Genomic DNA, 22,091 nt, shown 5'->3' on the forward strand with positions numbered 1-22,091 from the left:
TTTTAGCTTGTGCGGCTAATATTCAGGTGCGCTTTGTAGTCCGGGAAATACGGTAAATGTATCAATTCCAAATGTATAAATGCATATTTAAATGCCTTGGTTACGAGAGCCTGCAGCTATGCAGGGGGCACCGCGATAAGGTGCGGCGTGTTCCAGCGGGCTTATATATAGCAAGCCCCACCTGATGGTAAGCGTGCTTGCTTCGGCAAGCGCGTACGCTAAATTGGATACGATACAGAGAAGATTAGTATGGCCCCTGCGCAAGGATGACACGCAAATTCGTGAAGCGTTCCAAATTTTTCTCTCTGAGCACTTCTTGCCGTGCTTTTCTGGCTTCCAGCTGTTACATGAACGCGTTGACGCAGTATGGGTCAACCTGGAGCTCATTCAGCAGTCAAACGCTGGGTCTTTTGTTTTGTTTGTTTTCCCTTCTACATTGACAGAGTTGTCGTTTGCTAGGCTGTGATTGGGCACTTGGCCTCGAGGTACGAGTTAACTATGTGGCCTGAGAGCGGTTTGGGCTCCTCCCCCTTTTATTCTGTATTTGTTCTTTTTGAGTAATTTGACAAGAATTTGTCAGCAGTTGGTGTTGATCTTTCTTGTGTCGAGTTCAGCAAGAGTAAATGTATCATTTCCAAATGTATAAATGCATATTTAAATGCCTTGGTTACGAGAGCCTGCAGCTATGCAGGGGGCACCGCGATAAGGTGTGGCGTGTTCCAGCAGGCTGATATATAGCAAGCCCCGCCTGATGGTAAGCGTGCTTGCTTCGGCAAGCGCGTACGCTAAATTGGATATGATACAGAGAAGATTAGCATGGCCCCTGCGCAAGGATGACACGCAAATTCGTGAAGCGTTCCAAATTTTTTGTGTCGTTCTGCAATAGTAAATGTGTAAAGCCCTTTACCCCTGATAACTATAAATCATAAAATATTACAATTGTTACAATTATGCTCTTCGAGTTCATTGTTAGGGTAAAGGACGTGGGCCTAAATTTTTTTTGTCTTTAGTGACAGATTGCAATCCGTCTGACCGCAGTGCTAGTGACTTCTTAAGTTGTCTTTCTCCACCTTCCCAATTCGCGTAGGCATTCCCAGAGGGAGAAGAGTTTTTTTTTTTTTGTTTCTTTGTTTGAGATCAGTGTCGGCCAAGAATAAATGATCAAATAAACACAGGAATTATTCTTCAATCACGATATGATATCAAAATTCAATGCTTCTTTCCCTGTTTCTGCCTGATCAAGCATGCTGGCTTCTTTCGTGTCATATATCACAGGATCCTCACTTTCCACTCTAATCTTGCTTAGATAGTTTCTTATTAATTTCCAAATGTCCTTTAAGCAGTTAAAGTAAACCGAAACTTGCTCTTTGAGGCAAATTTTTAAATTCTAAATTTTTTCCACATCTGCCTTGTTGTTTTGTGCTTTTGCTCAGCACACAAGAATATTGTTTGTGTTCATTTTGACAAAATATGAGATCAAATGGAACCTGGAAATGTTTTTAGTTTAGGTGAAATTCACCCTACGGTAGCTGGGATAGGCTTTGTTAGGTTCCAGCCCCCCACGGAAGATAATGGATGGACTCTAAACTGTAAAAACAAAAGAAAATTCTTAAATTTTCTTGGCAAATATCATGTCAGTACCTGTAAAACTGTCAGTCTTTTGAAGTTGTTTCACTCAAATCAGATTGAAATAAAAGGGAGTTATTTTAAGTAACATAATTATCTGATGCATATTCATTATTTATTTTTGTTTTTTTCCCCCAAGGAATTGGTCAAGGGGTTCCTGTCGTAGCCTTGATCTTTGAGGGTGGTCCCAATGTGATCCTGACTGTGCTGGAGTACCTTCAGGAGAGTCCTCCTGTCCCAGTGGTGGTGTGTGAGGGGACCGGCAGAGCTGCTGACATATTGGCCTACGTCCACAAGCAAACCGAGGAGGGCGGGTAGGATGAACATTCACTGATGCCATGAAAACAACCAAAATTTGCCAACAGTAGAATTTACTGGATAAAAATTAAAATTTCAACTTAAATTTTAGATATGAAAAGCAAAACTTAACAGTAAACCGCAAATGCTGAGGAACCCTATATGCAACCAAAGAAAGTTGAAGGATTTCAGTCATTTTATTAAAACTTCCAGTAGAGCTGGGCGATATAAGATTTTTTTCATATCACGATATGTTTTTTTCATTTCAGGCGATAACGATATCTATCACGATATAAGCCAAATAACTATATTTCTAAGATTTAAATGTGCTGTTGCTCACAAGTAAAATGTGAAATAATCAGCAGCTTGTTTTTATTTAAATATTTATTTCCCATAATAAGTTCAACAGGGTAGATGTACTTAAGGAACATGAGACCTTTTCAGATAAATAAAGGCAAATATTGCAAACTACACAAAAGGCAGCCGCTAAAGCGTTTAAGTTTCAAAATAGTACAAACGAAACAGACTAAATTGTCAATTCCACTTAGAAACAAAATATTAATTCTAAAAATAAATCTTAGTTTGTTTTACAGAAGAACAGACAAAATTGACTAACTTTTGTCAATATCAAATAAACTGAGAACTAAAAGGAAATTCTCAATCTCTCCTTGTTGTATAGCTTAGCTTTTCAAACAGTTTTAACAGTTACTTTAGTCTGACAAAAGCCGAATGACGAATTAGCGCTTCCAGTCAGAGACTGAGGCTACGTCCACACGTACACGGGTATTTTTGAAAACTGAGATTTTCCGTTTTCGTTTTAAAAAATAATCCCGTCCACACATAAAGGCAGAAATGAAGGAAAACGCTGCTATGAACATGCCAAAGCAGCAGGTGGAGCTAGATTCCTAACCGTGCCTAAATGTTGGCCAATCAGAAGTCTAGAAGCCTCGGTGGGGAAAAAGGAAACAAAGCTGGGGCATAGAAGCAGAACCGAGTCGTATGTGTGGAGGGACAGTAACTGTGTGTATATGTAAGCATTTAAACACCGCAGAGAGTAGAATTAACAGTAACAGTATTGTAGAAATTCATTTCACTGACACAATAACGTGGCGCACAGTGTGACGTCAAAAAATGCGCACACATTTGACGCTGCGTTTTCTCCGTTTTTCTGGTCCACACGTAAATGCAAAAACGGAGTTTTCAAAAATCTTCGTTTTCAGTGACCAAAAACGCTGTTTACGTGTGGACGAAAGGTGAAAACGCATAGAAAAATCTGCATTTTCAAAAATACCCGGGTACGTGTGGACGTAGCGCATGCACCAGTTTATTGTATTTCCAGACTTGTTTTCGGCACAATTTACAGTGAACGCTACTCTGTTTTTTGTCAGACTTGAAATAGCCGAAATACCTTCACACTACGGAACTTCTATGGCTCTTCCGTTCGACAATCTCTCCGGCATTGGAACCATCATCTGTTTTCTCTTCGGTAACCTTCGGTCACGCTCGGTTGATTTTTCTAGTCGGCACACTCATTTCCTCCATTACCCGGGCGGTACGGTGGCTGGCTGCTTCCCAAACAAATACACATGTGCGGCTCGGCACTTGTGCTGTACGTAACAAGTCACGTGACGTGACGCTGCGGCTGTGATTGGTTCAGCTCTGCGCTACGTAATTTGGATTGGCTGTTCTTTTTTTTTTTCTTTTTTTTAAGAGGACAAGAGCGGCGAGGTCTATCGCGATAGTTTAATTTTTCTATCGAGAAAAAGTTATATCGCGATACATATCGTTATCGTTCTATCGCCCAGCTCTAACTTCCAGTGTGCATTTAAAATCTTCAAAGTTGTCTAAGTGAGACTATTTCTGAATCATGATACTGTTATTGCTAAATAATTTGCTGCTTTAATTGACACAATTTTTCCTTCCTTTTTGTCTTTCTTTTAACTTTGTTTTGATAACAATACTTTTTGTGGCTTTTATTTATTTCTGACATCTATTTCCGACTTGTAAATAGCTCCGTTCACACAAACATTCAGGCATTTTTATGAAACACAAGAGATATGTATATGTCAGTAGCATTGGGTTTTACAATAAGAATAGGACTTGTTTGATGATTTGAAGTGAAATTAAATTGAGTATATGAGGTAGAATATGTAATAAAATAAAGAAAAAAAGACATTTGCAAAATAGTATTAAAATACATGAAGTGATTGTAGAACTGCAGTATTTAAACTAGAGATGGACCGATCCGATATTACGTATCGGTATCGGTCCGATACTGACCTAAATTACTGGATCGGATATCGGAGAAAAATAAAAAATGTAATCCGATCCATTAAATATCACGAAAGCACCTCGCAAAACTTGCAACACGCCGTAACTCACCTCAGAACGTTAGCAGTCGGAGCAGTATGCATCACGTGATAGAGCAGCTGTGGCATGCCGGACCTGTCGGTGGTCTGGATAGCATTTGGAGCTTCACTAGCAACCTGGCATTTCATCTCCGACAAAGTTATCCCCGAGAGAAGTAAAGCAAGTGTGTAAGTCCATCTCTGAATGTTTGTAAAGCATTCCCACGTTAAGCTTAACAAGCGACTGCCTCTCGCTCTCCGGCTGCTACTTCAATCGTGAAACTGCTTAAATGATCAGCTGATCTGCTTTTCTGTCGCGAGTCCGTGTCTCTTGTTTGTTTTTGGCCCACTTTGCACCAGAAAGAGGAAACCAGCGGCTGAACAACAGCAGAACGTTTAAGCTTGATAAGCTGTTGTTAGAATTTATTTAATATTTCTTTCTACACCAGGATCTTTTTCTATGTAGCTGACGCTGGTAACTGTGCAGGGGCGGATCTAGCAAAGTTTAGCCAGGGGGGCCGATAGGGCATGAACAGGGAAAAGGGGGCACAAAGACATACTTTTCTTTCTTATTCTCATTTAAAATGTCGAGCTTTTAATAAATAATTATCTGACACCCAAAGTTTTAATTTGATGTAAAATGAATAGAAGTCAATTACTGTATATAGTGACTATTAAGTCTACTATATACCCTAGTAAGCTATAGTACTTTTTACTTTGGGAAGGTACCATCTGTGCAGTCTGCAATTTTGTTGAAGAAAGATGTTGAATCTATTTAATATTTCTTGAAAAATAATTGATTTCTGTGCATTTTTTTTCACACTGCATCAAATTAAGGTTGATTACGTCGATTAAGCATCATGAGGTGGCGCGTGAGGGGTGGTTCCTTATTTTTTATTTATTTATTTTTGTTGTTGCTGGGAGTTGGAACCGTATTAGTTAGGTTGCTTAATATTTACGCTAAGTACTCTTTAAAATACCAGAATAGGGAGGATGGTGTAGGTCTAAGTTTATTAGATTGATCAGTATTGCTGAAATATGAAATATTTTTTTTGTATACAGGTATAACAGAATAGCTTTAGTGTAGTTGTTGTTTTAAACTTGAGTATGAACTTGCAGACTTGCAAAATGCAGCAAGATATTTTAAAAAACAGTTTTGTTGATTAAAAAACACTATATCGGATTCATATCGGTATCGGCAGATATCCAAATTTATGATATCGGTATCGGTATCGGACATAAAAAAGTGGTATCGTGCCATCTCTAATTTAAACATGGTGTTTAAGCTTATTATTTATGTTATTGGAACAGGAAATGTTATTTCTGAAGATGGGAATGTAGAAGGGCCAGTAAATTAACAGCTTCACTTTCATGCACAGCTTTCTTGTCACCATGGCACACCAGTACAGCATTTACATTATTGCAGACGCAGCACCACTCTGTCTCTAAATCTCTTTGCTCCTCTCTCCCCTTATGAACAGGGCCCAAATATACTTTAAATCTCCCATTTGGGCTTCAGTTCAACCTGGTCACCATTTGATAAACCAAACAGAACCATATCAATCGTAAAAGCAGAGACGAGCTCCTGAGACGATTTAAAACGAGTGTTTCTCATTTTCCCTTAAAATTAAAAAGTCATAGTTTACTTCATATTTTACACTTGCCTCTCTGTGATCCACCAGTGGGATCTGCCCCACAGTTTGAGAAACACTAGGATGAAATAAGGGGTTGCTCCAAGGCGAAGTATAGGACTGAAAAAGTATTTTTTATCATGCAGTGCCACTGGAGTGCATTCAAAGCATAAAAATATGGCTGAAAAGGTTCATCTTTAGTTTATTCATTATTAAGGATCTATTTGTTTTCCTAGGACAAAAGGAGTAGTGTATCACAACATTAAGACAAGACATTTGTGTAGCTCTTTGGATAAATTGTTCCTTCTTTCACCAGTACTAGTCTAGAACTTCATGCAACCCTAAAACACAATCATATTAATATTGCTAAACAAGTGTTATATGGGTAATATGATGGAATCAAACCCATAAAGCATTTTATAGCTGTGTATTTTAGCAGTTTAACTTTTCCACAGCGGCCTCCCTGATGGAGTGGAAACAGACATTATTGCAACCATCAAGAAAACCTTCAACTTCAGCCAAGGTGAAGCAATCCATCTCTTTCAGACTCTGATGGAGTGCATGAAGAGCAAAGAACTGGTAAACTTTCACTTTCTTAATCACATTTAGTTGCTCTTAATTCTTATTTATATTCACTCATTTTCTCCCACAGTGACAGTGATTTGGGAAGTTCAGAGGGACTAAACAGAAATGTATAAAAACTAAAAGCACCAGAAATTGTGAAAGAAGGTGGTTTAGATTTCAACCTAAACAGGGGGTTTTCAAAGTATGATACCATGGGCCTCCCCACCCAAACAAAGCTGAAACTTTACCTTGACAGAAAGACACACCACCGAGGAAGGGTTTGAGAGATGCAAGCAAAAGCATAACCTTACCAGTAATTTGTGGCGTATAACCTTGTATTTTGTTCTTCTTTCGTTCTGTTTGTTTACATTTTGATATCCTTAATACTGCGATAAAACTCAACTTTTGATAGATCTTACTTTTTTTTTTTAAACACGAGTCTTCCTAAATAGCAGAATTGGTTTCAAAACTGAATGAATTACAACTTTGAGGTTAAAGAGAAGAGCAGAAGCACTCTCCAGGAAAAGAAAGACAAAAGGCATAACAATTAATCCATATCAGAATCATATGTCTTCCAACAGCTATGAAAAAAATAGAATTGAATCTAATTTTTGGCAATTGCACAGTTTTACTTAAAATTGATCTAAATCAGTAAAAGTTTTTACTTTCATAATTAAGAAATAAAATAAAATAAAAGTAGGACATCGAGACCTTTATTTGTAATTACACTTATAGATTTTGATTGGTACTGGACAATAAAGACATAAGAGAAGAGAAGGTTATTTGAGCCTAAAAATAAGGATTTTGTGTTTCTTTGTAGAGATGGATTGAGAGAGATAATGAGCACAAATGCTGGTGCAAATTGTATTATATTTCACATCTCTTCTGATACACTTCTCTGTTACCTCTACCTGATTGAAATCCTCTTAACCTCCTGAGCCAAACAGCACACTAATGCAGAGACGACTGCGGATGTAATGTTGTAGAATAGAATAGATTAGAAAAGAATAGCTTTTTATTGTCATTGTACTTGTACAACAAAATTGTGGATGTAAAATCTGCCTTCTTGCATATTGGTGACAACTGCTGATTTTTCTAAATAGTGGATTTTTTTGGGGGGGGGGGGGGGGGGTTATGATTTCAGCTTCAACCATGTGGATAATGTCTGTGGGAGCCTTATTATAAGTGTTTTTTGTGTTGTTTGTTTTTTTTAAAGATCACTGTGTTTCACATCAGTTCTGAGGAACATCAAGATATTGATGTAGCCATTCTAAGGGCCTTACTCCAAGGTTAGTGGATTCATTTTCTCTGAACCTTTTATCCTCTCATTTTCTTTAATAAAGGAGCCAAAAAAGAAAGTCATGTAAAGTTGATTCAGTTTGTTCATACACTATAGCCATTGGCATTTGAAGCTTAAGATTTCAAGACTTGGTAATGTTGTTTTTCTGATATAGATATGCTTTGAGAACCTAGTTCCCCCCAGTGTGCCCTTTTCTTTCAGCTCTGAGGAGATCATGTTGCTCACATTCACATGGCCTCCTTATTCCAACAATCACTGAGCTCTGTCTCTCACAGCTGTATCCCACCCTTCTCTGTATCCTATTTAAAAAAAACTTTTTATTATGTCCTGCCATTATTCTTTGAATCTTTTTATTGTAAAATTGTATAGGAGAATAATATAGTTAAAATGTTGTTAAATTAAAACGCAAGCAGTCTTTTTCTCTTAACAAAACACGTGAATGGGGTTAAGCATGTTCAGAAGATAAAAGTTGAGGGCTGTGGCTTAAATATCCACTTAGGCAAATATTTGTCAGTCTCAGGTGCTGTTTTCATAGTACAATACTAGCTCACCCTTAAAAAGATCCTGGGGTGCAACCACTTTTTTGCTTTTAAAAAATATTGGGGTTTCTTCAGAGATCCTTGAGTTTTCTAATGAGATATAGATTGTCTCTTATACATATATTTAGGTATTGTTAATGGGCACCATTCTTCCTTTGTTTGTTTGTTTTTTTTAACCTAAAGACTAATTTCAATCAAACGTAGCATAAGAGTGTAAATGGTTCCATCCAGAAACCTGTGCAGATTAGACTAATTACTTGATGGAAGCATGAAAAAGTAAGAGTTATTTTTGCACATTTGCTTCCTTTTTCACTTTCCATTTGCAGGTAAAATGAGACGCAAACAAAAAGATCAGGGAAAATGACCTCAGATTGAAGAACTTACTTTCCTTTTTTACATCCAGACAGCATAAATTATGTGTACTGTGGTCATGACCATTCGATTCAGATGGCTCCTAAAGTACAATCAGGTAGATTAGTGTAGAAGAGACCAGTGGACTGAGCGGGATCTACTTTGTAGTCTAATCTGCTCTGTAGCTGTATTAGTGTGTAATTGACTGTATTACTGTGCTGGACATGCTCTGCTAATGCCCTCTAATCCTGTGTGTTGGCTAACAGGAAATACACAGTTAATAAGGCTTTAGTTGCCTGTGAAGTAATGTGTTTCTGTGTGTTTATACATAGCTTTACCTGTGTGTTTCAGGCACAAACGCATCTGCCTTCGATCAGCTGGTCCTGACTTTGGCCTGGGACCGTGTAGACATTGCCAAGAATCATGTGTTTGTGTACGGACAGCAGCTCCTGGTATGTCTGCATGTTTGTTTGTGTGTGTGTGAGCCACAACTCCCAGGAATGTTTGCTTAGCTCAGCATTAGCTACAAACCTTTGCACTCACCCAAAATAACCCCAGAATTGTTGTTGACCACAGTTTGTAGTCTGAAGACCCAGGAGACTGTTTGGGCAGGCTGCCACGAATTACTTGTCTTGACTGTAACGTGAACCTTATTACAGTTGTCTTCATAAGCAGGCCTCAGTGCCTTTGTTTATTTTCAAACTGGAGGACTACTGGCTCTTGTGTAAATAAGAGAGTGGATAATATAATTTTTATTTGTATTTGGGTTTTTGTTTTTTTGGTCTTCTTAATTTTGTTTTATAGATATTTTCTATAAGAGAATGCTTCATACCAACATGTGTATTTTTGTGTGTGAAGGTGAGCTCTTTGGAACAAGCAATGTTGGATGCACTTGTAATGGACAGGGTGGACTTTGTTAAGCTGCTCATAGAGAATGGAGTGAGCATGCACCGTTTCCTGACAATCAGTCGGCTCGAGGAGCTCTACAACACGGTACCATCCTATGTCATGTTATAGCCACTTAATGAGAGAGGTGATGGGTATAAAAGATGTCATTTTAAATCTGTGGTGTTTGTATTTTTTTTTTTATATTGTAGAAGCAACCTCCCAACAACCCAACTCTTCTTCACCTTGTTAGAGATGTCAAACAGGTAATTGCTTCATTTACTATCAATTTACACAATCTTTTTTTCCTGATATTAAGTGTAATCCTCTTAATCTATGTTTATTGTACCTTTTTACAGAGCCATCTGCCTCCAAATTATAAAATCACTTTGATTGACGTTGGCCTGGTTATTGAGTACCTGATGGGCGGGACTTACAGGTGCAACTACACCAGGAAACGCTTTCGAATCATTTACAACAATCTTCATGGAAATAGTAGGGTGAGAAACGGCTGATATTTTTAATGTGTCATAAAACTCTTCCACTTTGTATTTTATTTTAACTTTTAGCCATCAGTGCTGGACAGACCTGGCATACCCAAATGTCTAGTGAGGGTGCATTGGGAGTGTCTTATGGAGGCCCTGATTTGCAAAAACTTCAGTTCCTACCTTAGCAATCCAAAGATGGCTGGGGAGATCGAGAATCGTGGACCATGTTTCGCACCTCTATTGCTGAAGCTGCTATATGGAGCTATGGTCACAAGGTGTCTTGATAACCCCAAAACAAGATTATTGGACACCAGAGGTGAACAGAACGTTCAGGTTATAGAATTGTTTAGCTTGGGTTTGCTTGTAATGCCGTAGATGCGGCTAACAGGTACTGACTGGCGAAGTGAACTCTGTCCCTAGGAGTAACTGAAGCAAAAGCTGTGGTGTGGGAGGAGCTCGGTGAAATCCTCAACTATGGTCAGAAGCCTTGGGAAGTGACCAGAAAATTAGTTTGCAGGCAGATACAAGTGGCAGAAATGAGCTTCTTCTCAAAGGTGTTCGGCTTTCCCTTAGAGCTAGGGTGAGGGCCCGGCCATTCAGGAGGGGCTCAGAGTAGAGACACTACTCTTCCACATCAAAAAGACCCTGTTGAGGTGATTTGGGCATCTGACAAGGAAGCATCCTGGACGTGAGGTGTTTTGTAGGTTGTTTCCTACAGGTCAGGCCCAGGACGCACTGGATAGACTGTTTCTCAGCTTGCTTGGGAGCACCTCTCTGACGCCCCAGATGAAGTGGAGGAGGTGGCGGATGAGAGGGGAGATCTTGGTTTATTTAATTAGACTGCTATCCTTGCAGCCCATTCTCACATATGCAGCAGAAAATGGATGGATGGATTTAGGCCAATATTTTGGTTTTTTTATCTTGCCAAGCTAACAAGCAAACATTGTCAACAAAACATGTTGGTGACATTGTTGGTTGACATATTTTGGGCTTTAATATCTATAATTATATTTGTTATGAACAAGTAGTCTACTAAACGTGAATATGGGTTCATGTTTTTGCACAGAGGTCTGGGCGCCATACAGCAGGTCCTGGTTTAAGAAAAAGTCATGAGTCTTTTAGCATGCAGGCTGACAAGAAGGAGAAGACAAGGCACAACCACTTTATCAAGACTGCGCAACCGTACAAACCCAAGGTAAACATGCCTAAAAGGCTGTGGTGAATTAAAGCCTCTGCATATCTGGAACCATTGTTGAAAGTAAGGTCTGTCTCCTTCTTAACCCCCCATTGTTCATTTCACTTCTCAGCTCGAGTCTTCCACCGAGCAGAAACAAAAGAGAAGCAAAGAAGAGATTGTGGACATTGACGACCCAGAGACGCGGCGTTTCCCCTACCCTTTTAATGAGCTCCTGGTCTGGGCTGTGCTGATGAAAAGGCAGAAAATGTCACTCTTCCTCTGGCAGCATGGAGAAGAAAACATGGCAAAGGCACTGGTGGCCTGCAAACTCTGCCGGTCTATGAGCTATGAGGCCAAGAAGAGCGATGTAGTGGATGACACCTCAGAGGAGCTAAAGGAGTACTCAAAGTAAGATTTTCTGTGACTTTTGATACGTTTCAGATATGAGTGAAATATTCTTTTTATATATCAGGAGTGAAATAATCGTGCGTGTTGTATCACAGTGAGTTTGGGAGGTTGGCAGTAGACCTGCTGGAGCAGTCATTCAGGCAGGATGAGACTATGGCCATGAAGCTTCTGACTTATGAGCTAAAGAACTGGAGCAACTCCACCTGTTTGAAGTTGGCTGTCTCGTCTCACCTACGACCATTTGTGGCTCATACCTGCACCCAGATGCTGCTGTCAGACATGTGGATGGGACGACTGAATATGCGCAAGAACTCCTGGTACAAGGTTCATGTTCCATTTAGATTTTAATTTTGGTAGAAGATAAAGCTGGTATAATTTTCATGTGATATTTAGAGCTTTGCTTGCAGATCTAATATACAAAAATTGCTATCAGTACCTTTTATTTAAAAATGGTCAACAAAAATCTATCTTCTGTACCTGTTAAGTGAGTCATTAGGGAATAAAGCATTTATTTAAGGAGGTCATACTCTGAAATCAAGGTTAGACCTTAAGCAGCTAATGAAGCTGAGTTACACTGTAGTGATCAATCACACTATAGAAAAGCAGAAAAGTATTTACATTTGTGAAAACAGCAAAATTGGCAGCAAAATTGGCAGTGCACACATCAGGTTAGTTTTTCTCTTAAATGGCAATATTATGGGTTTCATCAGTGTTTGTAATTCAAAGGACTGTCTCAACAAATATAGCAGTACCCACCCCCATGAGTTTGCATGTATCTGCAGGTGATTCTGAGTATCTTGGTGCCTCCTGCCATCCTCCTGCTGGAGTACAAATCCAAGGCTGAGATGGCTCACATTCCTCAGAGTCAGGATGACCACCAGATGACCATGGAGGACAGCGAACACAACTTCCAGAACATAGCTGAAGACATTCAAATGGTTAGATTTACACACTGTCTTTGTCTTGTGTGCACTCTAGAATTCACCAATGTTTTGACAGACTTTATGAATGAAAAGCTGTCAATTTGTTCTAGTTGAGCAGTATTAAAGGCTGTATCTATGTATAACAATGAAAAGTGGGAAAACTGTAATATTCAGATAATTAAATCTTTTTTCCTCATTGTGTAATTTGGGCCTGTTTAATGTTTTTTGCAGGATGTGTTTAAGGAGACAAGATCCCATGACCATGTGGAGACAAAAAGTGACATGGAGACACATGTTCGTTCCAGGAAGCTGCCTTTAACCAGGAAAATCTATGCCTTCTATCATGCTCCTATTGTCAAGTTCTGGTCCAATACGGTATGAAGATTACAGTGAAAGCGCATAGATATATATGGAAAAGCAAGTTGACTAAGATCTTCTCAGACACTTAAATTATCTTTTTGCCAGCATTGCTTCACTTAAGAAATTTAGTCGCCAAATATCCTTCAACTAAAGCCAACATGCACCCTTGTGTCAGGGAATCAGATAACATACAAGAGGTTTCTGACACAACTTTATCTACTCCTTGGTGCATGGAGAAGGGGATAAAGTCTGAAGAAGTTAAAACTCCAGCAATACGTGTCTAGGAAAAATTCAGTAAAGCAATAAAGGTGTTGCTCGAGACTTAACGACTTGAGGTAATCAAACACCATTGAGACAGTAGAAGGTACAAGGGGCAGCCCTGATTGATCTCACAGTATCTCACCCACATGAAAGCTTATGGAACATAATCACACTAAAATATCCAATATAAAACTTACAATTAATGGTTCTAGATTATTGGTAAGAGGTCTTTATATATATTTTTTCTTCTTGTTCTTGTCTTGTATCTGGTATTCATCATTCAGTTGTGGGTTTTGTTTTACCTGTGTTTAGGCAGTCCCCAAGTGGCAAAGCACCACCTTCATCTCCACATCGTTACTTTTTATTTTAAATAAAATACAGTAGAGAGTGGGCAGGAAAGTGTGTTCAAATCAGAAGGCAAGGGGTGCACCTTTCAAACAGCACGAGTCCTTCTACTAATTTTCCTTGAGGAAAATTATGTTATAATCTATTTTCTTAAATACGCTCATGCACTGTCAGGTTCACGCTCTTCTTTTCTCTCGCATTTTTCTCACTGTTGCCCAACACTAGTTCTCAGAAACTTAGGTTGGGACTGATCTTTGTTGGTTACTGATACATCACTAAAACCCACTAGCCTACAGAATATAGCCTCTGCCTACGCTTATCTACATCTGCTTTAGCAGATTTCATCCGAGTTTAAGCACATTACTGCATCACTGCACCGCTGACTTGCCTATCACCCGTGGGATAATGGCTGATTTTTCCAGCAGATCACACCTCACATGTCAAGGTTCAACAGTTTTCACAACTGACTTAATTAACGTTACACTAAGAAACTGGACGTGTGTGTGTGTGTGTGTGTGGGAGGACATTTTAAGACTTTCCCACAGTTTACAGTGTGTTTGACCTACTTAAAAAATTGTACTACTTAAGTAGCAATTTTATACAAACTTAAATTGAGAGTCAGCGTAACGATGGGAAACACTAGAGTTAGGCATTGCTTCCTTTCTGAACCCCTCCTGTGCTTAAAAAGTTATGTGACTTAAAAATAGCAGAAAAATAATGTTACTTAAAACATCAAAACTGGCTGATTCGTTTAGGGTCAGGTGGGAACTGTTCTCAGATTTAGTTGATTTTGATATGGAATGATATTTGCGTGGAGGCAAAGTTTCTTCAGAAATGCTGACAGTTAAGCTTGCTGACACAGACACTGCTGATGTTAAGCAGGTATAATGTTCACCGTCTTCGTTTACTGTGTTAGTTTGTTCATGGTTGTTGCTAGGTATAGAACACAAAGTGAAACTGAGGTTGGAAATGTCTCAAGTTTTGTTACTATTTAACCACAAAACAAACTGCTGGACAAATTTAAATTTGATCTGAGATATATCTATATCTGTCTATGTATCTATCTGTCTGTCTGTCTTCTGAGTCTGATTATATATATCAGAGTTTATTATTTTATCAGAGTGTCTGTGTAAAATTGTACAATATCTGGCTGTGCAGAAGTTGAAGAAATTTACTTAAAACCACATGCCAGCCTCATGGTGCCTCTAAAGAAAAAGTTGGACTCGACAAAAACATCAGGCATCTGACACTTATTCATCAGCACAAGAAAACATGTTCAGCAAATAGTAATAATATAGTAATGTGATACAAATTACACGTTTAAAGACTAATTTGATGTTATGGTACGACAGTTTGTCTGTGTAGGTTCTCAGTCATTTAGGTCATGGTAGTTTAAGGAGCTTGGAAAGAAAGTGACTGGACTTCTTAAAGTTTCTGGAAGACATTGCAAATCTCATCCAAGAGGCTTCTTTAGTTCTAAAACCAAATGGTGGAGAGTCCCAGATATTTAAACCCTAGTGCAGATTGTCCCTTAAGAGGGTCACTGACTCGCTATTATAAGAATATTACTACTGTGTGATGAGGCTCGTGATTAATAGTGGGTGAATGACTTTTTTTTGCTTTTTTTCCAAGCTCCTTAGACTAGTATGACAGTTGTACTTTAAAGTCTTCTGTATCATCTTCTCCTGTGTGACTATAAGATCATCTCGCTCCATCTTACTGGGATTTAAGTCACTCCTATCCTCTTTTCACCCTTCCCAGTGTTTGATCACAAGTTTCTGTTTACTTTTTGATGGTGGAGTTTTTTCAGTGGACGCAGTTTAGTGTTTTGATTGGTTTTCCTGTTGCCTTCTGTAGGTCACCTGGTTGTCGGTGGGTAGTAAAGACAAGTTTGCATGATAGGAGCAGTAGAGGAGAGCAACAGAGTGGGTTTTCTGTAGTTATTGACTTTCTTTGAACATATGGCTGCGCAGTATATGTCATATAGGTATTCATATTTAAAGTGTTACCAGAACTGAGGATTATCATTGTCATGATTATTTATATTTATATATTGGTGGTTTCCTCACTTAAGTGGTAGGGTCCATGTGAGGCTGGGAAAGACATAAGTGTGGGGACTGAGTAGTAGAGTCGGGGGGGGTTGGCAGCTTCCACTGAGGCTGCATTCTATTTCATTTTATTTTTTTAACTTTGTGTCATTGACATTTTATTTTATTAAAATGTTTGCAAAATAAACGGTATCTTTTCCACCATTCTATTGCCTAAAGACCTGCTTCATCAACATCATTTTTAAACCTTTTGTTGCCAAACATTAAAAACACCCCCTTGTTTGGTTTCTTGGTGGCACACTCATCCTGTTTCTTGTATCCTCCTCTAACACAACAGCCATCTGCATGGCCTCTTTTACCACATCGATGAACAGTCTCTTTGGCAGCTCTATTTTTAATATCCTCTGCCAATTATGTCAGGGATCCCTCTTCTGCACATGTCCAAAGAGGGCAAATGAACTACTAAGCCCAGGAGTTGTGACTAATATTGGGTTGTTAATATATTACAGTAAATGTGCTGCTGGTAAGAGGCCCTAAAGCCTTTATGGTTAGGTATTTACTTTTCAATTTATCACTGTGAGTAATCAGTTTTATATTAAATACACTGACTAAACAGGTTTTAATAAAAATAACAATTGTTTGAGCATTTTCTGTTCCATTTATCAAGTAATCCACCAAAGTGCCCCATTAATACCTTCTGGGAACTGAGAGTTGTGAGTTTCACTTGAGACTGAGAGGGATGAATTTCTCTCACAATATTTATTCAGACGGCTAACCACCAGCTGAGCTCTGAGGCCAGAGACTTCAGGGACATGACTATTTGTTCCCAACTCAAAGTGATGAGGTTCAACCCTTTAGAAGGACTTTAACTGACCTCATCTCAAAATAATTAACTGAGGAAGTTATCTGAATTAGGGGCTCTTTGTAAGCCAGGGCCGTTTTCCATTTCCGTCCCCTCTGATTTATATACTATAGAGAATCTGCTGTGCATTGTTTCACATGTAGGAGGGATGGGAGGGAGGAATTTTTCTTTTTTTTTTTAAATGAACCTTACTTTATTTGTCTCCCATATTCAGCTCTTCTACTTGGGCTACTTGATGTTGTACACATATGTGGTGCTGGTGAAAATGTCTCAATGGCCTACTCTTCAAGAGTGGGTGGTCATCGTCTACATCTTTACGGCTGCCATTGAGAAAATCAGAGAGGTGCGTGGATCAGAAGTGTTCCTTTTTCAGATGCATGAGTCTCCATAAGTTCGTTGTCCAAAATGAGTTTGCATTTCATAGGAATACACAGAGGTTAGCTTATTATTACAGCTTCTTTCTGGAGGACTGACTGTTGTTTAATGTCTTTCTGATTTCACTTCTCTTCTCTATTACTGCTTTTACTCTCTAGATGTTTATGGCTGAGGCTGGCAAAATAAGTCAGAAAATAAAGGTGTGGTTCAGCGAATATTTCAACGTGTCCGACTTCCTGGCCATTGTGACCTTCTTTATTGGTTGTGGCCTGAGGTTGGGCGGAGGTGATGCCTTTGGCCCTGGGAGGACAGTTTATTGTCTTAACATCATCTTCTGGTATGTGCGACTCCTGGATTTCCTGACTGTTAATCAACAAGCTGGGCCCTACGTTATGATGATTGCCAAAATGGTGAGTCTTTTCTAAGTTTAGTATTCATTTGAACACAAATTTTACAGCAACTTGTGACACTGAGGATGAGATTGTTTAATTTACTTTCATACCACATGCACAACAATGTCTGGTATGTGGTTCTAGGAAAATTCAACTTGAGGCATGCAGAGTGAATCTCACGTAAAAGGGAAAACATTGCCTCCAGGCTCCTGGGCCTGTCAGACATAGTTTCTGCATAACAGAAATGAAGAACTGCAGACTGAGTTACTTTATCCCCAGGTTGAGTGTTTTAGTCCTGCAAAACCTTTGTTGTGCTGGTTAACAAGGGGCATCCTCCTTTAGAGGCCCATGAAAACCCCAGAAACCTCAACAATAGTACCTAGCATGCTAGGTGTCCCATCCCCACCCCCACTCCCACTTTTACCTCTCATGTTAGACATACTGCAGCCCAGGTGGACGACGGTGTCTTCTAAAGCCAATTTCCTGCTTCTCTCAGCAGCCTCTGATAATGACCTGATAGCTTGTCAGAAGGCTTGTCCTCGAACCTCCATGCTTTCTGTGTGGTTGTTGGCCGCAAATTCTCCTTATCCCATCTCTGCAAGGAGCACCAGCTGCAAATCTGGCTTCTTCTTTTTTTCTTAGTTTGTTTCTAAAGTTTGTTCATAATTTAAACAAACTCTCAGAGATTCCTGGCTTTTGTGTATTGATGTATATGCCATGTTTATTTTCGCTTTTTTAATCACTTTCAATTCATATTTAAACAGCACCATCTGCAGGTATTGTACCGCACTATGTTATCCTAAACTGCCACATTTAATTTCACCATTTATTGTGCTATTAAAATATAACATCACATGTTATGGTATAGTTAAATATAATATTGGATGAAATGATGAGATAAACTCTGAGGCTGGTTCATTTTATTTTGGCATTCTGTGATGAAACACTAAATTCGCTTCCTTACTGGGACTAAACGATTATGAGCTAGCTTAGCACTTACTTGAGCTAAACTGATTAGCCTGGCTTTGTCCAAAGCTTAAACATGTCCATCAACCAGCTCCTTTAAATTCTGACACCCTTTAAAAATAAATAATTATTATAATAATAATAATTTGCAAAGTGAATTTTTTAAAAGGGGATTGTGTGGCATCACACTTAATTTGAAGTCTAATTGGTGCAATTCCAGGTGTTGATATATGGATTTTTTTTTTTTTTTAAACCATTGGACAAAACCAGAAACATTATTTTGCTTGTTTTCAGTTTTGTTTTGTTTTTAGTTAAGCTACCTATGCTAGCTGGAGCTTCATATGTAGTTGACATTTGAATAAATAAATATTATGTATATTTGACTAAAGTCTACTATATATACGGTATTTAAAAGTAGTGGTATTAGTGTTGTATTGGTGGTATTAGTGTTCCAACTCAGCCAGAAAGCAAATACATATTTCCTAATTTATTAGATTTCTTCTTAAATTAAGCAAAATTGAATCAGAATGTAATCAACATATGTTTAATTATGTGCATTTCAACAGCTTAAAAATGTATTAGACTAATAATCCTGGTGATTTCAGTACAAGCTTTGGAAAGATTTTCTATCAGCTAAAATCAATAATTTTTTAAACCAAACTAAAAACTGGAAAAGCATCAGCTTGTTTTTGTTTCATATAAAAACTTAAATTCGAGTTTACTTTAAATCCCGGATGTAACCTATATATACTAAAAAGTCCCTAAAATTTTTTTTAGCAGTCTAATATTTTCATATATGGATAATTAATATGGTTATTATTTATCCATCATGTTTTCCATTGACTTGATGTGATGCACTTGCAGGTGGCCAACATGTTCTATATTGTGGTAATAATGGCTATAGTCCTGCTGAGCTATGGAGTACCTAGGAAAGCTATTCTGTATCCGAATGAGGAGCCAAGCTGGACGCTGGCCAAAGACGTGGTTTTTCAGCCGTACTGGATGATGTATGGGGAAGTATATGCCTATGAAATCGATGGTAAGGACGATGAGCTTGGTAGGGGAGACTAGGAGGGTTAGGGCAGTTTTGTTCAAAGCTTCTCACCACAGCATGTCAGCTAATCATCAGTCAAAACAAGCACTGGAAATCAAACCCACGATATCCTAATCATCGTTTGCTCCCACAACCTCTTTGGCACAACATGGTTCCCAAACAGCGGCAACCAGAACAGGTCACTTTAGGAGGGCAGGACATTTTGCTCCACCACAGCATCAACTGTCCTGATGTGGCTCTTAATGGTCTAGATTAAAAGGCAGTGCTTAAGTGGTCATCATTTGTGTTGGGTGCATTTGAAGCTTTGGTGGAACAAAACACTTGGCCAACCTCCGTAATCTGAGCTGGTATGCTGACATTTTACAAGCTGCTAAATTGATCACATAGGTTATCATGACCTTGTGGCAGCTAAAGAATCAATTCACGATGTTTCAAACAGCTGTAGCCAGTAGAAATAAAAATAAAATGAATACGTCTGATACAAAACTATGAAGAATGTTACGACTGCAGTCATTTGAGCATTTTTTTCCAGTCATTTTTATCTCCATCACACTGTTGAAGCTTTGCTGTCCTCCTTTATCTTTGAATGTTAGTTGTAGAAGACAATGAATTAAACCTGCATGTGTGTGCATTGTAATATTAGAAGGTTGGTGGATGTTTGTCCTGCTCCCTCCTAATGGACTTCTTTCCTTCACAGTTTGTGCCAACAACAGTGATCAATCGGTGAAGTCGCTGTGCACAGCAGGAGTGTGGCTGACGCCTTTCCTACAAGCAGTCTACCTCTTTGTGCAGTACATATTGATGGTCAACCTCCTAATCGCCTTTTTCAAGTAAGTACTTTTTAGCCTCAGCATTGCCCAGCTTTGAGCTATGTGAACATTTAAACTTCTATTCCTCCATATTGGTTTTGTCCATTTACTGATACTGCTTTCTGATTTCATTGTTGATCTTGCCATTGATGCAGTTGACAGTTAAATGTTTAACTCTGCTTCCAGCAATGTCTATATGCAAGTAAAGTCCATTTCTAATCTGGTGTGGAAGTACCAGCGTTACCACTTCATTATGGCCTACCATGAGAAGCCTGTCCTCCCACCTCCCTTCATCCTACTGTGCCATATATACTCCCTCTTCTGTATGTGTAGAAAAAGGAAGAAGGAGAATATCTACGGACCAAGTATACTTTTTATACTCATTACAAGCAGTTTAAGTGGTCATCAAAGAAATGTACAGCAGTTACAAGTTGCTGTTGCTTCTTTTTTTTTTCAGAGCTGTTTCTCACAGAGGAAGACCAAAAGAAGCTTCATGATTTTGAGGAGCAGTGTGTGGAGACGTACTTTCATGAGAAGGATGATCAGTTTCACTCGGGAAGTGAGGAACGCATACGCCTTACTTCAGAAAGGTAAGACCACTGTTGGCCTTCACAGAGGCAAGATACGTTTTCAAAGTATTAAAACAAATGGCAGTTTCTTTTTCTTTATTTGTTTTAATAAACACCCAGAAAATTGTACCAGTAATATTAAACAAGAAATCTATTTTCTTAAGTTTTATTTATATAGCACCAAATTATAACATGAGTCATCTCAGGGACATAAAAAGGCTGTTATGGAAGTACTTGCCCAAGGACAGGAGGAAAAACTCAGCAAAAAGGGAAAAGAGCAACATTCAACAAACAATATAACAATATCTGAACAGTTTTCTTGATTTGAATTGAATGAGGAAAGTTACAGGTAATTTGGGTTGTTCTGTAAGTAATGAAAGCTGCTGTTTGTCATTTACAGGGTTGAGGTCATGTGCTTGCAGCTGAAGGAGGTTGGAAACAAGGTGAACTTTATAAAGCGCTCATTGCACACATTGGACTCTCAGATTGGCCACCTGCAGGACCTCTCAGCCCTGACCGTGGACACTCTGAAGACACTCACAGTTCAGAGGGCATCAGAAGCCAGCAAGGTCCACAATCAGATCACTCGGGAGCTCAGTCTGTCTAAGAATGTGGTCCCGAGCATTGCCCCCATGTCGACAGACACTGGCCCCCTCTCCAAATCATCTGTGAAAGGAAAAAGCAGTGTCAGTGCCTACTTTGGCTCCTCTTTTCCCCAGACAGGAGCTACCATTGCGGATGCTCTGTTTGGGATGGGCGCAGAACGAAGGGCTGGGACAGAAAGCCGACGGAGAATCGGGCCCAGTCCTGCATCAGAATTGGGGCCAGACCCCACCCTGAACCCAGCATTGAGTCCAGAGAGGAGGGGCTTGTTCGGGCTTGGACACCTCGCTGCAGAGGTTGGCTCGTCAAGCAGTGCCGACTGCAGGGCCTTTGAGCAAAGTGTTGTGCCCGTTTCCTCTTCAGAGCTGCGTCAACGAGGACACTCGCTCACTCAGACTAAGCAGACCCGTCCACAAGAGCCGGGCCCTTCCGACTCACCATCCAGCCTGCCTAATGTGCCCTCCCCTGGGGTTCAATTCCACATCAGCAGCACCCCCTCCCAGCCCAGTGGCTCCAGCCACTCTGAACTAGCTCTGTCTGGGCTTTACCAGCACCCCCTACAGTCAGACAGCACCTCTGTAGAGTTTGGGGCATTTGTGGGTAAGTATGTGAATGAGGCTGAATCTGGTGATGAGAAGATAAAAGAGGAGGATGAAAAGTGTGTGTGTCTCTATCCTACTGTTGTTATTGTGTCTAAGACTTCTGGCTCTACTCAGCCTGTTTGCTTGCCTGCTTGCGCTGTGAAGCCTGAGAACACAGAGGGGTTAGCAAAGGGGGAGAGAGAGTGGGACTCCAATTTGGGATATGTAAACGAGGCATTCAGTGACGACGAGGGCAGATCCGGCTATCCGAGTAGACGGTATACAGATGATGAACTCTCTCCAGACCCCGAGTTAACATCACCACTGGG

The 22,091-nt window shown here is 39.5% G+C and overlaps 1 protein-coding gene and 2 non-coding genes across 6 annotated transcripts in view; all 3 read left to right on the forward strand.

Annotated features, from left to right (window-relative positions):
* The window catches only part of trpm7 (transient receptor potential cation channel, subfamily M, member 7), a 72,379-nt gene that overhangs the window by 38,525 nt on the left and 11,763 nt on the right, over positions 1 to 22,091 (forward strand). For 3 of the 4 annotated variants that reach the window (XM_026172452.1, XM_026172461.1, XM_026172478.1), the window contains exons 8-26: positions 1,766 to 1,940; positions 6,358 to 6,481; positions 7,683 to 7,755; positions 9,008 to 9,108; positions 9,515 to 9,649; positions 9,754 to 9,807; positions 9,901 to 10,041; positions 11,096 to 11,224; positions 11,337 to 11,614; positions 11,710 to 11,938; positions 12,397 to 12,552; positions 12,769 to 12,912; positions 16,628 to 16,756; positions 16,947 to 17,198; positions 19,011 to 19,185; positions 19,898 to 20,030; positions 20,196 to 20,374; positions 20,467 to 20,599; positions 20,979 to 21,781. In XM_026172452.1, coding sequence (XP_026028237.1) covers positions 1,766 to 1,940; positions 6,358 to 6,481; positions 7,683 to 7,755; positions 9,008 to 9,108; positions 9,515 to 9,649; positions 9,754 to 9,807; positions 9,901 to 10,041; positions 11,096 to 11,224; positions 11,337 to 11,614; positions 11,710 to 11,938; positions 12,397 to 12,552; positions 12,769 to 12,912; positions 16,628 to 16,756; positions 16,947 to 17,198; positions 19,011 to 19,185; positions 19,898 to 20,030; positions 20,196 to 20,374; positions 20,467 to 20,599; positions 20,979 to 21,781 — 3,543 coding nt within the window. Of the gene's footprint in view, positions 1 to 1,765; positions 1,941 to 6,357; positions 6,482 to 7,682; positions 7,756 to 9,007; positions 9,109 to 9,514; positions 9,650 to 9,753; positions 9,808 to 9,900; positions 10,042 to 11,095; positions 11,225 to 11,336; positions 11,615 to 11,709; positions 11,939 to 12,396; positions 12,553 to 12,768; positions 12,913 to 16,627; positions 16,757 to 16,946; positions 17,199 to 19,010; positions 19,186 to 19,897; positions 20,031 to 20,195; positions 20,375 to 20,466; positions 20,600 to 20,978; positions 21,782 to 22,091 lie in introns of those variants that run through there. The other variant, XM_026172470.1, reaches the window with a different exon arrangement.
* On the forward strand, positions 196 to 301 carry LOC113028067 (U6 spliceosomal RNA). Its single transcript, XR_003273184.1, has one exon. It is a non-coding gene; the product is annotated as a U6 spliceosomal RNA (small nuclear RNA).
* On the forward strand, positions 763 to 868 carry LOC113028060 (U6 spliceosomal RNA). The gene has a single exon (XR_003273182.1). It is a non-coding gene; the product is annotated as a U6 spliceosomal RNA (small nuclear RNA).

Source organism: Astatotilapia calliptera, chromosome 1 (assembly GCF_900246225.1).
Source record: "Astatotilapia calliptera chromosome 1, fAstCal1.2, whole genome shotgun sequence".
Classification (NCBI taxonomy): Eukaryota; Metazoa; Chordata; class Actinopteri; order Cichliformes; family Cichlidae; genus Astatotilapia; species Astatotilapia calliptera.